At 35.9% G+C, this 17,814-nt stretch overlaps 1 protein-coding gene across 1 annotated transcript in view; it reads right to left on the reverse strand.

The window, feature by feature from the left end:
- Positions 1 to 17,814, reverse strand: part of LOC114651133 (probable ubiquitin carboxyl-terminal hydrolase FAF-X) — a 229,739-nt gene that overhangs the window by 60,822 nt on the left and 151,103 nt on the right. The window contains exons 26-29 of the mRNA XM_051926139.1: positions 11,725 to 11,833; positions 9,619 to 9,765; positions 9,355 to 9,501; positions 4,819 to 5,026 (exon numbers count right to left, since the gene is read on the reverse strand). Coding sequence (XP_051782099.1) covers positions 4,819 to 5,026; positions 9,355 to 9,501; positions 9,619 to 9,765; positions 11,725 to 11,833 — 611 coding nt within the window. The remainder of the gene's footprint in view (positions 1 to 4,818; positions 5,027 to 9,354; positions 9,502 to 9,618; positions 9,766 to 11,724; positions 11,834 to 17,814) is intronic.

The following is a 17,814-nucleotide window of genomic DNA, read 5'->3' on the forward strand; positions in this document are numbered from 1 at the left end:
ACCAGCTTTTGTTTTTAATTGGACTCCTGGGCTAATTAAGTGAACTGTTATCTCCCAGATTCTGAGTTTTGGGAACAATATAGAAATTATAAAACTAAGTTTGGTTAAAAAAAAATTATTAAAATGTACTAAGCAGTTATATGGGAATATTTTTTTTCTTATTAACAATATTTTCATTTTGATTCTCATTTTACTTTTCCAGGTGTTCTAATTTTTAATTAACCTATTATTTACTAATTGGTGGGCCTGACACTAAAGTAGAGGCAGCCTTTCACAGATTCAGTGTTGTTTGCTGGGTGTCTGCTCTTGTAGTTTTTAATTGCCATTATTAAGATATAATGAAGTGAGCAAACTGCACAGAGGAAAGGGCAAAACGTAATGAAATCAACACAACAGAGTTCAGCATTTAAATCTATAGCAAAAAATAGAAATATTTTGAAATGTCTTATAAATGTAAAAATTATGTTGTTATCCTTTTCTAAATGTAGAATAGGGGAAGAGAAAAAAAAAACAGCTAATTAAATGAGATGTGTTATCAGTTGTCGTCACTGATTATGAAACATGCTCAAGCAAAAACCTGCAGCCACAGTGGGTCCCCAGGACCAAGTTTGAAAACCCCCTGTTCTACAGGGTGGTATAGATATAATTCAGAGACGCAATTAGGGCATTGATATCCAGTCCTGGGGCCTCATGTATAAACAGTGCATATGCACAAAAATGTTGCATAACAATGTTTCCATGTTCAAATCGCGATGTATAAAACCTAAACTTGGCATAAGCCACGCACATTTCCACAGTAGCTCATACCCTGTCGTACGCGAGTTCTCCGCTTTTTGCAGACTGGCAGCACCCCAGCGTCAAAGCAGTGCTACTGTTCCTGTGTGGTTACCCTTTCTTTTTAGATCCATCATCCCTGACGTGGCTTTATAAATACACTGAAATTAACCGCATATTCATTACTTTAATGCATCTGATTGTAATTAACCTGTAACAACAGGTTCTGTTCTGTCAACAAAATGGTCAAACTATTCCAAACACCATAGCTGCTTTAGCGTTGTTACTCTCACTGCATCTTCTTTTTCTTCTTTCAGCTGCTCCCATTAGGGGTTGCCACAGTGGATCATCTTTTTCCATATTACTCTCACTGCACCACTCTAAGATATATCACTATTTATATCACTGTATCTGAGTGTGAACCACAGCTGTATAGCAGCTGATTGGAAAGAGAATTATCGGTATACAGCATCAAGCACACGCTGCCTCAGCCATGCTGTCTATTGACTGCTCTCATACGGCAAACGCTTCAGAGCCTTTCCTGTTCTAACCTCGCAGTTCAGAAACAGTTTCATCCCAAGAACTCTAAACACACTCAATCAGTCCATCAAGTGCTCCTTGTAGAACTGTTTGTACTTATAAGTACAATTACCTCACTGTAAACTTGCAATACAGTTATAATATTGCACAACCTGAGCCACGTTATAAAGCACGTATTTATATATGACGATATAATTTTTAAGATGAAATGCAGCAAAATATGTTTATTATATTATACAATAAAACTTTAACTTCATTTAAATAATCTATATTGTTAATAATTAAAACCATGTAAGGACACAGTGCCACAGCGCTAGCGAGCCACTGGCGCTCTGTTCACAGATTGTTCCTGCCTCGCGCTGTATTCTTGCTGGTGCTGACTCGACACTGGAAGGATAGATGGATAGAGAAATTAAACACGACTACGAAGATATTTCAATGTTCTTTAAACGTTTTTAAGAATCGGCATTCTAAGCTTACAGATGGCTTAATGTCTATTACAGAGCTGATTGCTGTGGCGATTGGGTATTTGGAGAAAGAAAAATAAGGACAGGAATTGAAGGTTAGTACATTTGAAAGTACTGCTACAATAAGTATTTCATCGAAGGTCGTGCATGGCGCAGCAAGCATCTTGTGTGAGACATGAACAATCACTGCGCCACCGTGTTCCCCATGTTTAATAAACATGCTTTAAATCCTATCATCATGAAAACGATATCATGTATACATCTCAGTATTTTAATTATTCAGAGAGCTGTAATATCACGAATGTAATGGACTCTGTGTCCTGTCGGAGGAAGAGAAAGCCCGGAAGCACGTAGTGATTCACACACATAGAGCACATAGAAGATCAAATACACAACAAAGCATTTAACGTGCTACTTTAGTTACGTTGGGATTGAGAAACTAGTAAATTAAATGATTTTAAGATGAAGTTTATGATGTTCTACTTTAATGACAAAACAAAGTACGCGATTAAAGTGGAAATTTAGAGATAAAAGTTGACATTTCATGCTTTTTCCCACTGTGTTCCTTTTTTTTCTCTGTACCCTATAAGTTTTCATATGACACTCAGACGGTGGGCTACGACTCGCCTTTTCACCGTGACTTTGATATGTGACAACTTCTTTTTTATTTCGGGCACTGTGCGACTTTGTGAACACGAGCTTTTGAGTTTCTCCGACACGCTATGTCACTCGATCAACTTCCTTTTGTTGTTTATACCACTGTTTAAACCAACAAATAGTATGTTTTCCTTGCCTCCACTTGGTATTCACTGAAATTCTTCTATTTTCCCTCTTGCTTTTGCCATTGCCTTTCCACAGAAGGCTGAGCTTAAGGGCTATTTATAGGGCATATTCAAAGAGGCGTAATTCTGGGAGGAGTTGGGGCGGGACAGAAGGCACGTGCACGTGCGTTACTTTCACTCTGACCGGGATTTATGGAGCGGAACAACGTGGAAGTTGGTGTTAGTACAGATTTATGCATCTGGATGTTTTTGTGCGTAAGCACATTTCCGCTTTTGTGCATATGTCATGTTATTGTGCAAATTCCACGCACGGCGTTATGCATGAGGCCCCAGGTCTTGGTGATCACCTTTTCTTGCAGTTTTTTGTTTCAACCAGTTTCACAACCACACATTCACTTTACCTCTTATTGATCTCATTGTTTAATTAGCTGGTCTTTTTTCTTAGTCTGCTATTTAGAAAAGGGCAGTAATTTGAGATTTACATCCTTAAGAAATGTATAAAAATTCTTAATTTTTTGCTGTTACTTTAAGTTCTTAAATCTCTTATTATTTCACCTTTCGAGCTTTCTACCTTGATTTGTGTTCTATTAACAACAATTAACAACAAGTGGAGCAGGCACCAGGGCAAAACAGCCACTGAATGGGGAAAGGTTGCAGGTACTACAGTGACACCCATAAATAAAAGCTTCAAGAAAGATAAATTCAGTAGAATGAAAATGATAATGAGAGTTCTTAGGAACCAAATTTAAAAAAAAAAACTAAAATTATTTCAGTTTAACACATATAAATGTTTGCTACATTCTAAAAAACAGTTGGTAAACCCAATTTTGTAACTTTGTAATGTGTCAAGCCTTTCATCATTCACTGTCATTTGCCCAAGGAATTTTGTGATCTACCTTATTCATAAAAATATTGACATTAATTTTTTTTAAGTAACAGATAAAAAAAATACACCATTTTTGGGTGGGGTATTCCTTTACGTATTTCACCCCACAGATTATAATCCTTCCAGGTGCCATTTACCTAGGTAGGCTAAGATTCACATAACCACAAAAAGTCACCTTATTACATATTTATTTTTTTCAGGGTTGGAAAACCAGTACCAAGTTCCCAAGAAATTCCACCCACCCACTTAGAAATCAATAATGTTATTAATGCATCATTGTGCTCAAATTAGTAATCATTAAGAACATGTATACACCTTTATTGTTACATACAAACAACCCTCAATGCATACATTAAACATAAAACACAATCACTAAAAGAAAACCAACCACACTACTGTCTGTTTCAAAAATAGATTGGATGATATATGTTCCTTGAGATGTTAAAATTGTGCCTATCACAGAAATAGGGAATATTTTAATCCTACAAGTATTAGTAACAAATTAGGAAAAGGGTTTTGGAGTGAGTTATACAAAGCGAAATACACTTGTACAGTATCAATGGCACCTCTGGATCCAAGACCAGTAGTTCACTTGCTGGGCAAGCTTACATTCCTCACAGCTTAGCAAACTTCATACTCAAAATGAAAGTTTCACAAAACAAGTCACAACTTCTCCCTCTGCCAGCTCAACAGTTTAAACATACATACACCAATGAAGACTCATTCAAGACTCATACATCAATCTGGCAAATGTTTTAAAAGGATTAATACACTCATTCATTATAGTTAACTCACACATCTATTTACAGAAATATCACCTTCAATGCAGCAATACATAGGCAGAAAATCACACTATAGGGAGACTGTAATAGACTTCCAATCCACATAAGTCTAAATTGCATTTGCAATGTGCTTCAAGTAGTTATCATGCTGAAAGATGGAAGTTTTTGCCAATATTTTCCTGGTACAGCATGAATCAAAAACTGTTTATATTTGTCAACAGTCATTATTCCATGAAATTTGACCAAATCCCTTAAGCCAAGATTGAAATGCACTCAAGGACTATGACAGAAAAACTATAATCCTTCACATAAAGCTTCAGACAGGCATCACCGTACTTATTCCCAAGTCTTCTTCTGACTTACTGGCATTTTACTGAGCTTAAATTTTTCAAACTAAATTTATCAGTCCATAGGATTTTATGTCATTATCACTCTTGGTTTAATTTTTTTTATGTATTACACTCTTTTTTCAGTTTGTTGCCAAGTCTACCAGGAATGGTTTATTAGCTGCAAACATGCTTCTATCACTGTACATACAATAATTACCTACAAAATTATTTTAAATAAAAACTAAATCTGTTCCATACCTGAATAATACATATCAGTTATGGTGTCTGCAATTTGCTTAAGGTTTCGCGCACAACCCACAGCAAGTGCAACCAGCAGCTCAAAACCAACATTGATAGTGGCTGGAGAACTACAGACAGCAATGGCCTGCTCAGTTGGGAATTCACAGCCCTTCTTCCACTGTAGATATAGGTTTGAGGCTGGAAAGATAAAGTCATCAATCAGCTCCTAAAAATTAAAAAAAGAGAGGCTATAAAAAGATTTTTTAGCCAAGTAATCTAACTAAAAGGATGAAAAAAACTAATTTCTGGTAGGATAAATACACTGATCAACCAAAACATTAAAACCACTTGCCTAATATTATGTGTGTCCCCTTTGTGCTGCCAAAATAGCTCTGACCCATCTCGTGAATGGACTTCGCAAGAACTCTGAGGGTGTCCTATGGTATCTGGCACCAAAATGTTGGAGGCAGATCCTAAGTCCTATAAATGTGATATCCTATAAGCTGCAATGTGGGGCCTCCATGGATTGAATTGGTTTTTCTAGCGCATCCCACAAATGCTTCACTGGATTGAGAGCTGTGGAATTTGGAGGCCAAGTCGATACCTTCAACTATCTATACCATTGCCATGACGGGGTGTACGTGGTCTACAGCAATCTTTTAGGTAGGTGGTACATGTCAAAGTAACATCCACATGAATGCCGGGACTTAAGGTTTTGCAGTATAACATTGCCCAGAGATCATACTACCTCAGTCAGCTTGCCTTCTTCCCATAGTGCAATGACACACACACGCCATTGATTCATCAGACCAGGCCCCCTTCTTCCACTGCTCCATGGTCCAGCTCTGATGCTCTCGTGCTCATTGTAGGAGCTTGTGGCTGTGGACAGGGGTCAGCATGGGCACTCTGACTGGTCTGTGGCTATGCAGCCCCATATACAGTGAGCTACGCTGAATTGTGTGTTCTGACACCTTTCTCTCTTGGCCATCGTTAAGTTTTCCAGCAATTGTGCTACAGTAGCTCTTCTGTGGGAACAGACCAGACAGACTAGCCTTTGCTCCACACAAGCATCAATGAGGCTTGGACACCCAAGGCCCTAGTGTTAGGTCACCGGTCGTCCTTCTACGGACCACTTTTGGTAGTTACTAATCACTGCATACTGGGGCCACTCTATAAGACCTGCCATTTTTGTGATGCTCTGAGCCAGTCATCTAGCCATCAAAATTTGGCCCATATCAAAGTCACTCAGATCCTTACATTTTCCCACATTTCCTGCATCCAACACATTACCTTCAAGAACTGACTGTTTACTTGCTGTCTAATATATCCCACCAATTGATAGGTGCCATTGTAATTTAGTGCTATTCACTTCACATGTCAATGGTTTTTAATGTTGTGGCTGATTGGTGTATTTCAAGTTGAACTATGACAATATTTTACAACATATACCATATCATATAAATCTTAATTTTTTTAAAAAGTAATTTCCAGAAACCCTTACACTCTGGCAGGCAGATGCATGCCAAATTACCACATGAACCTAGGTGCTCTGATGTATTAAAAACACATTAAACACACATGGAAACCACAACTGCATTAACACGTCTGTATATATGCACAGGTGTAAATTAGGCCTTAATCATTTTTTACTAGATGGGAGATCTTACCCATTTGTCCAATTCACAACACAGAAAAGTATGTAATTTTCTCACCATGCAACTACTGACTTCAGACCATCTGACCCCAATTTGCCAAGATGCAATCAGCCATCCCGCTCACCTTTCATGTTTTCATTTATTATTGCCACTTGCCCAATAGCAACCAGAAAACCCTTTTAGATTCCTGTTTGGATCCCTATTTATTCATTCTTACAATGATGGCTCCACCTATTGACTTTCTGGAACATCTAGTATACTTAGTAGACGTCCACCTACACTGTCACAACATTATCATTACTATTTCTCCTCTTGTCTAAGTTAAGTGTAAGACTTTCATGCCATCAACCTCCTTTAACCACAGTAAATGAATGAGTTCTGTTAAAAAAATATGTAAATTAAACTTTGATGGATAAATTCCATGCCATAATCCATGCACTTTCAAAACGTTTCAAAGATGCTTTCCAAGAAAAGCAGACATTAACAATCTCATTCTCACACTTGCATCACACATTTCTTCAGGATCAAATGACAGAGAAACTTTTTAATCTTTCAATTCATCTTCTCTAATGGTTGCTTATCAGACCTACTCTTATTTTTTACTCCTTTCATCTTTGGCTTTACTTCCTCTTTCACCACCAATCCATATCCATAAAAAGCATTTTGTTCTTTGGCATGGTAATAAAATTTGCATTTTTTTTTCTCCAACATTACTACATGCTTATTATAAATACTCAATTCTGAAATTGCAGAATTCTAATTCAAAACAGAAATGGAGATGCTCAGAATATCAACAAAGCTGCAGTCAAATCAAATCAGTAATGAATCTTGCACAGCGGTATGAGTGAGAACAAGATTCAGAATTTATAATTGATTTGGCTGTGAAATAACTGCAATAAAGTCAGCCGAGTCCTTTTTAACATGGATCATCCATTTAGAAAGTGGAATGTTTTCTTGGAGTAGCAAGATTTTCATAGTTGTGGTCTGTGCAATCAGGACCACAGCTATTAATTCCTAGGTACACTCTCTAATATATATTAGTTTGAAGTTTGATATTTCTCTTCTGCAAATATAGATTCCTATATATTTCAGAAGTGAAGGCCTACAACCAGAAAAAAAGTTTGAAGAGAGTGTAACATTCAGATCAGTATTTTCTTCTTCCATATTCAAATATTTGGATATGAATGTATGTGTTGCCACATTATATATAAAAATATAACCCTTTTGTTCTGTTTTAAAGTATGTAAAATCTTTTGTTTCTTTTGAGTTTGTTAAAATGTTGTAACTAGAATTAGCTGTTTTTGTCTGGATTTTGTATTCAGTAATATACAACACTCATCTGTCATGTGTACCTTAATGCGTACCTTGAATACATTTTACCTGCATCAACAATACTTCCAGGGACAACCCGGAAAGTGTAGGAGAAATCAGTCTTTTAAAGAATATTTTAAACCAGAAATATTCTCAGATGTGAAATGTTCGAACAGGACAATTACTCAAAACATGTCAAAAGCAAAAATGTGGAGTTTAACTGCTTGGAGGTTAAAATATTATAGCAAACAGGCTAGTTTAATGGTGTTTTAAGCAACTTATCCACATAAACTGATCAGATAGATGAATAAAACATTCTGATCCCTGCCTCTCTTGCCAAAAATTAAATGAACAATTAAGTAAATTACAAGAATAGCAATAATAAATGAGGAATGATTAAATGGTATTGGGACTATTGTATTGGTGTTCATGTGAATTATGCTGGATAATTATTTTACTGACATTTTCCTTAATTAATTAAACATAAAGGTTCCTGATTACCCCTTATAAGATTTACATTCTAAACCGACATTCTCTAATCTGAAATATTTAATAATTTCTCCCCTTTTGTTATTCATACTCCACTGCCACACTAATTTCAACTTATTTGATAGATCATAAACTGATCTGTATCTCTAACTTTGAAAGCATTCGTTAAAAATATAGCTCTAGACATGATGCTACCCACCAATATAAATGCTTCTACTTGACATTAATTTTCTGTGAAATATTAGTATTACACACAGAAATATTACTTGTGCAATTCTATAATTAATAATCTTCATTTAAAGGAAAATAAAATAAACCTTTACATTTGTCACTAATATGCCGGGAAATGCATGTTGCAACAATAAAAAATGTATGATGCTCTATGAAAAAAGCTTGCAAAACTTGCAAAATCATTATTATACTTTATTTTTTATATATTTATACTAAACAAACACACAACATCTTTAAAATAAGAACAATCACAACATGTATTTCTGTAGCACATTTTCATATAACGAATGTAGCTCAATGTCCTTTACACAATTTAAAGGAAGAGTTACTAACAAAATAGAAAGTTAGGAATAGTTATATATAACTAAATAAATTATATATAACGATTCAATATGTGCTTATATAACACAGATATACTGTACAAGCAGCAGAAACCTAATTTGAAGAGTAGTTGTTTGATGCTATGGTCAGATGGCCAGGGTGGTCAGAAAAAAAAAACAAAAACAAAAAAAAAAAAACACCTCTTTGGGCGAGATGCTGGAGAAAAAAAAAAATCTGCTGGGGTTCCAGGCCAAGAGACCATCCAGCCTCACTGCACATTCTACCTAACATAAAGGTGCTAAAAGTCAGTCTTATTATTGTTTCATTTTCATTTCAGACAATTCAAAGCAGTGAGTCTCGTAGACAGATTATCTCCTTTCATTCCATCATCACAAGTGGCTGAGCAGTACTTTGATCAATACTTAATGTTTATCAAGCTATTATTATTATAAATAACATAGCTGATGGGTGTCAAATTCCATATAATAGTCATCTTTGGAATTCTTAACACAACATGAATTTGCTTGAATATAAAATTATTTTTTACCTTGATTAAATTGATGCCTCCATTTTCACAACCAATACATATCTTCTTTTCAATGGTCTGAAAATCCAGAAGTTCTTTTGTTAAACCCATATGACCTTCCAGAATAGTTTCTTCAACCCCAGTTGTTCCAGTTCTTTTCACTTCATCCTGTTGAAGGAGTTCATCAGCTATGTGAAATGCACATTTAAATTTATCAATATAAATAAGGCACAAGGCTAAGAATTGTATTTTACAGGAAGATGTTTTCATAATTAATGCTCTTACCCTGATCATTTTCAGCCATTCAATTTCATTATTTAGAAAAACTTCAGCACTGGGAAAGTTAATTTTGTTGTTGTAAGCATAGTTTAATAACTGCCTTAATAAAACAAAATAATTTCCTGCATGTCTTGCTCGTTCGTTTGCTGTGCTCTGAAAGAAAATAAAGTATTTTAAGTTATATGATTTTAATGTATTCCTTCTCAGCACAATCATTCAAAGCACAATCCAGAGAAGCGGGAGTGTAAGGGCCAATTGAGCATTTCTTTGTTATGTGTATCCACCATATTCACATCTAGCCCTTAATGCTAGGAAAGTAATATAAAGTTTTACAATACAGTATAATATGCCACTCAGTGCTAGTAGAGAAAACATATTTGAAAGTGGTACCAAAAAAAGCTCAGTTTCACAATCAAAAAATTATAGCAGACATTGATCACTATATACCAGATTATGTTCCTGAAAACCTCAGGAAACAGTAGTATGATTATTTAATAGAGAATTTCCTTCGAGCTCACTTCTTAGGTAAGGAGCCAGTTTAAGGAGAGATTCAAGTTTATAGACACAAAAGTCAGTACAACATAAATTCTCTCTTTGTATTTAAAGACTTTGTTTACTTTATATTCAGATTTAAAACTGTCCAGTTTTGTTGATGAATGTGTCTGAAAAGCTGCCATTTTCCAAGTTTAGTTTGTTTTTGAAAGTCAACATTTAAGTTTAAGTTGATAAAATTTTTGGTCCATATCTTATGTCTTTTAGTACATGGAACTAATACAGTCAGCTGTTGTAGATTTGAAATATGGTGTCAATTCTATATTTTTCTAACATCAAATCACTAATTAAATTATGATAAAAATAAATAATTCAGGGGTTGTGATTGATTTGTACACGTTCATATCTATAAAAACAAAGAAATTAAGATAAAGGAAAAAACTTTATTTTCCATTTACTCTGAATATTAATAGTACACATTCTGTACAGTTATCAACAAAAACAAAACAAAAAAAAAAGTCTGCAACGGCAACACTCCAAAGCCCTTGCTGTGTAGAGTCAACCTCTGCATTATGTTAAAACATTCTCCAAAGGAAAGGTGGTAACAAAAATGGCAATCACTAATTGCAAAAAAAATCTGTATTTGGAAATGGATATTGAATTGTGTGGATTTATCTTGAAATGTTGGCAATGGTTAATATTCAACACAAGAATTATTATTTCTAGACAGTTTACAGATATATATTATTTCTAGACAATTTACAGATATAAGAAAAAAGTTACCATAGATGCCAGATGTAATGTAAAGTTCATCATGCTTAAAGAACTTTTACAGCCAAGTAAAATAGCTTTTTCAGCTTCTGCCAAGTCTCATGTTTGTTGTATACCATACTGAAAAGGGAAGCAAGACCATTTCTTCTGCAATATATAGGGCTATCTATGAAAAATGTGAAAGCATACCAAATAATTGCAGAAATGTGAAATACATTTGTGTCCTAATTTGGCTGTTTCTGAGGCACTTTCACTTTACAGACACTCCCCTCCTCTGATAGTGTTAAAAGTGTTCACATCATACTGGTGACAGAAAGAAAACATTTTTCTAGCAGCCATGTTACTGAAGTGGATATCTGAGGAAATGTCTAAATTCTGCATTGTCCAATTTCCTGGAGGTTTTATTTTTGAAGTCAATGTTACCAAGCACCATCCTCAACTAAAAAGAATGGGCTGATAGAAAAATATTATCTGGAATATACTGCTAATTCACTTTGGGAAGGAAGCTAAAGTGCACCAGAAATGCTGATGTGAAAGTTAGTCTTTGGTGTTCCGCCATTGCCATTGACGATACAGTATTTGAAGTTTGTGAAATATTTAGGGCCAATAAATGTAATCATTAGAAGACTATGGAAGTTTGAAATAAATTAATCCTTAAGTGGTTTTGCCATTTGTGGAGTATCTTCAAATACAGCTGTGAAGCTTCAAGGTCAGATGTTGAGAATAAAATAGTATGAATGACCAATAAAAACTTGACTCTGAATGAATTACACTTCAATTTCAGAAGCTTAAATACTAGGAACATGTAGGCACAAAACCAAAAAAGAGAAATTTTAAAAGGATACATACCCCCAAAACTGTGAACAGGAGTGTTATAAAGAATAGTACAGGACTGCGTCCCATGCAACACCTTGTAGCCATTAAGTAAAACTGCTCTTGAGCAATCTGACGAACAGTCCTGCAAAATAAGTTACATCATGACATTTAGAAGGAAATCTTTTTCTTCTTCTTTTGGGTGCTCCTGCTAGGGGTCGCCACAGCGGATCATCTTCTTCCATATCTTTCTGTCCTCGGCTTCTTGCTCTTTTACACCCACCACCTGCATGTCTTCTCTCACCACGTCCATAAACCTCCTCTTAAACCTTCCTCTTTTCCTCTTACCTGGCATTCCTATCCTTATGATTCTTTTCCCAATATATCCAGCATCTCTCCTCTGCATATGTCTAAACCAAAGCAATCTTGCCTCTCTGACTTTGTCTCCAAACTGTCCAACCAGAGCTGACTTTCTAATGTACTCATTTCTAATCCTTTCCATCTCACCCAATGCAAATCTTAACATCTTTTACTCTTCCACCTCCAGCTCTGTCTCCTGTCTTATGGTCAGTTCCACCGTCTCCAACCCAGACCTTCCCTTTCACTCTTCCTGATACCAGTTGTCACAAATCACTCCTGACACTCTTTTCCACCCATTCCACCATGCCTGCACTCTCTTTTTCACCTTTCTTCCACGCCCCCCTTTACTCTGTACTGTTGATCCCAGGTATTTAAACTCATCCACCTTCACCAACTCTACTCTAAATATCCACAGCACTCCTCTGACATCCTTCTCATTTACACACAGGTACTAATAATAAGCCACACAAACAATATGTGAAGATTAAGGGACATGGCACTAGATGAAAAAGAGATGAATCTCAAAAAATTTGAATATCGGGAAAAAGATAATTTGTCTCTGTAATTTATTTCAAAAAGGTAAACCTTCATATATGCTATGTTCATTACACATAAAGTGAAATACTTCAAGAATTTTATTTAATCTTGATGATTATTGCAGATAACTCATGAAAATCACAATTCCAGTATCTCACATTATTAGAATATCTAATTTCGAGATTAAATAAATTGCTATTCAAACAGTAAAAATACAGTGTATTATCTCTCAGTCTAGGTCAGTACATGCAACCATAATCATCGGGGAAGATTGATGACTTGACAGCTGTCCAGAAGACGATCATCGACACCCTCCACAAGGAGGGTAAGCCATAGAAGGTCACTGCTGAAAAGGCTGCCTGTTTGCAGAACGCTATATCGAAGCATATTAATAGAAAGTTGGCTGGAAGGAACGAAAAGGTGTACAAGCAACAGGGATAACCGCAGCCTTGAGAGGATTGTCAAAACAAGTTGATGCAAGAACTTGAGAGAGCATCAAAAGGAGTTAACAGAGGCTGGTGTCGGTGCACCAAGAGCCACCACACACAGACGTCTTCTGGAAAAGGCTCAATCAGAGACAATGTCAGAAGTGTCTTACCTGGGCTAAGGAAAGCAAGAACTGGACTGTTGCTCAGTGGTCCACAGTCCTCTTTTCAGATGAGAGTAAATTTTGCCTTTCATTTAGAAACCAAGGTCCTAGAGTCAGGAGGAAGGGTGGAGAGGTACAGAATCCAAGGTGTTTTAAGTGTGAAGTTTCCACAGTCTGTGATGGTTTGGGATGCAGTATCATCTGCTGGTGTTGGTCCACTGTGACTTATTAAGTCCAAAATCAATGCAGCCGTCTACCTAGAGATTTTAGAGCATTTCATGCTTCCATCTGCTGACAACCTTTATGGAGATGTCGATTTGCTTTTCCCGCAGGACTTCACACCTGCCCACAGTGCCAAAACTTACTACCAAATGGTTGGTTGACCATGGTATTTTACTGTGCTTGATTGGCCAGCCAACTTGACTGACCTCTTCTTGGGAGTATTTTCAAGAGGAAGATGAGACACACTCCAAACAAAAATATAAACAAGCTGAAGGCAGCTATCAAAGCAACCTGGGCTTCAATAACACCTCAGCAGTGCCACAAACTAATTGTCTCCATGCCACACGGCATTGATGCAAGTAATTTGTGATAAAGGAGCCCCAACCAAGTACTGACTGAATAAATGAACATACTTTTCAGACCTGAACATTTCTGTATTGTGAATCATTTGATTGATCATTGATAATACTCTAATAATATGAGATACTGGATTTCTGATTTTCATGAGTTATCTGCTGTAATCATCAACATTAAAACAAAAAAAGGCTTGAAATATTTCACTTTACATGTAAAGAATGTAATATACATGAATGTTTACCTTTTTGAAATAAATTACAAAAATCTAAATATACTGATTACCTTGAAAACACGCAGCCTCATTCACTATTAGCCCAATAAGTAAGATTTATGGAGAAGAAACCATGTTTAACAGCACTGAAAGAATGGCTAACAAGGAAAAGCTATGCAGTAGCTCTATGGCACGACAAGAGAAAATCAGGTTGCTCATCATTGCTCTCTCCATTCCTATTAGTTCCAACTCATGGTTTGGATCATGTAAAAAATTTAAGACAAAGGAAAAAGTTAGGATGGTGCATCTTGATGGCTGGAAATGTACAAAGACGAGTTAATAAATAATTGTTAAAATTTGGTGGCTGAAAATAATTAGTAATGAAGAAATGTATAGAAAGACCAGTCCACCAGCAACTTACTGTATGTAGATAAGTTAAAACACATACAGCCTGTATACACATTATGAGAAAACATTAGCAATATAAAAGGATTATAATGGTAACTTCAACCAAGAAAACAAAGTATAAGAGCACGCTTTAACAGAAAATACTCCTTTAGAAGTATACCCAAGAAACAATCAAGACAAAAGTATACCTTGTTAACAGTTTATGGACCTTAATGAATTTACAAGCACAAAAACTAAAGAATGAATGCAGAGCAACTTGTCAAGTACATATCTCATGGAAATAGTTAATTGTTTATTAAACACAAAGTACTAGTACTTAACAAGAACTAACTACTATTATTGTATTGTGAAAGATGTTGTTATAAGTGCAAACAAGAAATGTGTGTCAAACACAGATTATAACAATTTTCTACCTTTTCTGAAGTGTCTCACAACAGAACTAGACTAGGTTCATAGCTGGGTAAAACAGGTTGTTGTGTTCACCAATACTCAATGCAGATATGGATTATTGTCTACCACAGTTATATGTGTTTTATTATCAGAGATCTAAATAATGTTTCAAACCAGGAAACGCCAAGCAGGTTTAATGTAAATGTAAGACATTTGTGTTTAATCAGCAAAAATATATATTATACATGGTCTACACCAGAAGATATCAAATACAATCCTGAAATAACTCAGATAATAAATATTTGTGCCAAGAGATAGCTCCAAAAGAATAAAGTTTTATAACCTGTGCCAAGAGCCTACAAAAGCCAAGAGATAGCTCTGAAAAAATAAAGTTCTATAACCTTCATGTCAATGTTATTAAAGACCTCAGCCATCCTACACAGCCACTTTTCTCACTTCTACCTTCCAGCAAATAGTGCAGTGACATCAGTACTGGTACATTTAGATCAGTAAGTATCTGTTAAGGACATTTTAATACATCAAGTGGTGAAACCTCCCCCAAAATGGAAAAACTAAATACCCCAAAATATCAAAAATAGTGCAACTTGGATTTTGGTGGCATTATACAAAAAAGAAAATTAGCCAACGGAGGAATGGGGTGTGCAGTTTATGCAAATGAACACCACCAGCAGAACAGCAGCACTGTGCAAGCTGAGTCTGTAATCACACAGAAGAATGGGTCTGGCAGCAAGTGTGTAGGAGCAACTGTCCTGCACATGAAAAAGAGACAAGATGGTGAGAATGTAAAATGAGATGTGAAATAGACGAAAAAAAGGAACTGCAGCTAAACCATTCCAGCCCACTTCAAGCCCTGGTACAATACTATCCAGAAGCGATGGCATGCCTTGGTCAATTTAAACACTTGTCACAGCTCAGTAAAGGGGTCCCACACTGACAGAGCATAGAAGAGGTGGATATTGTATACAATTAATTGAATTATTTCTTTTCACCTGTTCTTATCTGTACACTGCTTAAAGTATTCAGTTAATTACATGTGCCCTGTAAATGTTCAGCCTGTAAATATCAATTCTGTATGTAATAAGTTAAAGTCAACTACAATTCAGTGTATATTGCTTTTGATTGAAACCCCCCAAAACTTTGTGTTACATCCAAATCTGACTGAAGCTACCGTTTTCACAGGATAATAATAATTGGTTTGATTTTTAAAAAATAGTTTCCTCTGAAATTGTGGTTTTCAATGACCATCAACAAAATCCAAGGTCAATCAATAGGACAACCAGGAATTGAAATACAGCAGAGATGTTTTACTTATATGCAATTGTATATAGCATGCTCACAAGTAAGGAGCTCCACTTAACTAATAATATGGGCCCCTGGGAAGGGGGGAAAACAAAGGACACAGTATATAGAAAAGTACTCAATTACTTACATAGTACTTCTCATACATACAGCTATTATATACAGAGACAGATACATAGAAATCCATAAAGGTAGAAAATGAATCACTTATCATAAAATAGTCTTTTATTAATGAGCTTTCAACACCTATCCGGTATCATTATCAGAGGAAAATAATTAGACACACAGGAATCAAAGAAATGAGGAATGGGGGTGGATGTAAGAGTGGGGGTGGATTAGTAAGTTGGGGTTCAGAGGGTGTTAGTCTTGGAAGTATTTTTTTATTATTTGGATGTTCTTCTATTTAAGCCTGTATATGCTGTATATGCATGTCCAAATGTCTGTTAATGGCATTTTGATTTGATACCCTTGATTCATCCAGCTCTATGGCACTCTTAGTATTTGTCTTGAATCTCAATTGCACTGTATCCCAGTTAAACATGTGCCTGGTTGTGCATATATCAGACACCGTGGATCCTGTCTATGGACTGCATTGCGATATTCTTGTATAGATGTTGTTGAGTGTTTTACTGGAAGGGACAGGGCCTTTTCTGAGCATCAGGGTAGGGTTAAGTGTCATCTGGTTTTTTTCCTTGTAAACGCAGGTAGCCCGAGTGTGATTCAAAATGCTTGGGCAGCTCTTGTACAGGCATGGTTATTTACTAACTGTGGTTATTTGGATTTAAATTTTCTTCATTTAATTTAATTAAATAAACTATTTGTACCAGGTGTTTTGGTACTTTGCTCTTTCCCTACTTGAGATTATAGGCTTTTTTCGATATTTCTTATTTGAGTGCCCAGGTCTTAAGCGTTTTAGAAGCATTTAGGCCTGAATCACAATGGTGTCTACCACCTTAAATGAGCTTGAAATTGGTAGAAGAGCTAAGACAATAGATTGCCTGGTTAGGATGAAACAGTTGAGCAGTAATTTGGGTAAAGGAAGGCTGGGAGGCAGAAAAGAGCTAATTAAATGTATATATTGCTTGTATATGTGGGCAAAACTTCTGTAGTCAGACTGGAATAATATAGGAAGGCTCAGTCATTTGTATTGTGCTTACTCCTTCTGTTTATCCACCCTTAAAAACTTTTTTAACAAATTTATTTCTTTTTACCCATCCGGACTGCCATGTCAATATTCTTCAAACAGGGTCTGCTCCAGAGCACTCCCATTCTCAAAAGATGTATTTATACATTTTGGCTACAGAGGTTAGTCCCATCCTAGATTTGGTAGTCTGAGCTTAGAACATGGCTCAGAAAGCACAGCACCTGGTGGAATATGCACCAGTTATAGCATCTATGATAAGATGTGGGTAACTTTAGAATACAGCCTATACAATGTTGTAAATAAAATACTTTTGAAATAAAACCACAATTTATAAAACATCCCAATGTTAAAACAAGTCAAACAAGATTCTGTCATGCACATCAGAGTGCTGGTACAAGATCAGGTGGAAACATGGATACTGCCACTATTACTGTACCCTAGGGCACAGTATTCTCTCAAATGTAACAATAAAATAGGAAAAAAAGAATTAAGGAAGGATAAATAGTTTTACTGTGTATGTTTGCATGCTTGTCAAAGAGGTTTATGAAGAAAGATGGAAAGAGATTTGGGTCTGAGCATAGTAAAGGC

This window comes from Erpetoichthys calabaricus, chromosome 4 (genome assembly GCF_900747795.2).
Source record: "Erpetoichthys calabaricus chromosome 4, fErpCal1.3, whole genome shotgun sequence".
NCBI classification, from domain to species: Eukaryota; Metazoa; Chordata; class Cladistia; order Polypteriformes; family Polypteridae; genus Erpetoichthys; species Erpetoichthys calabaricus.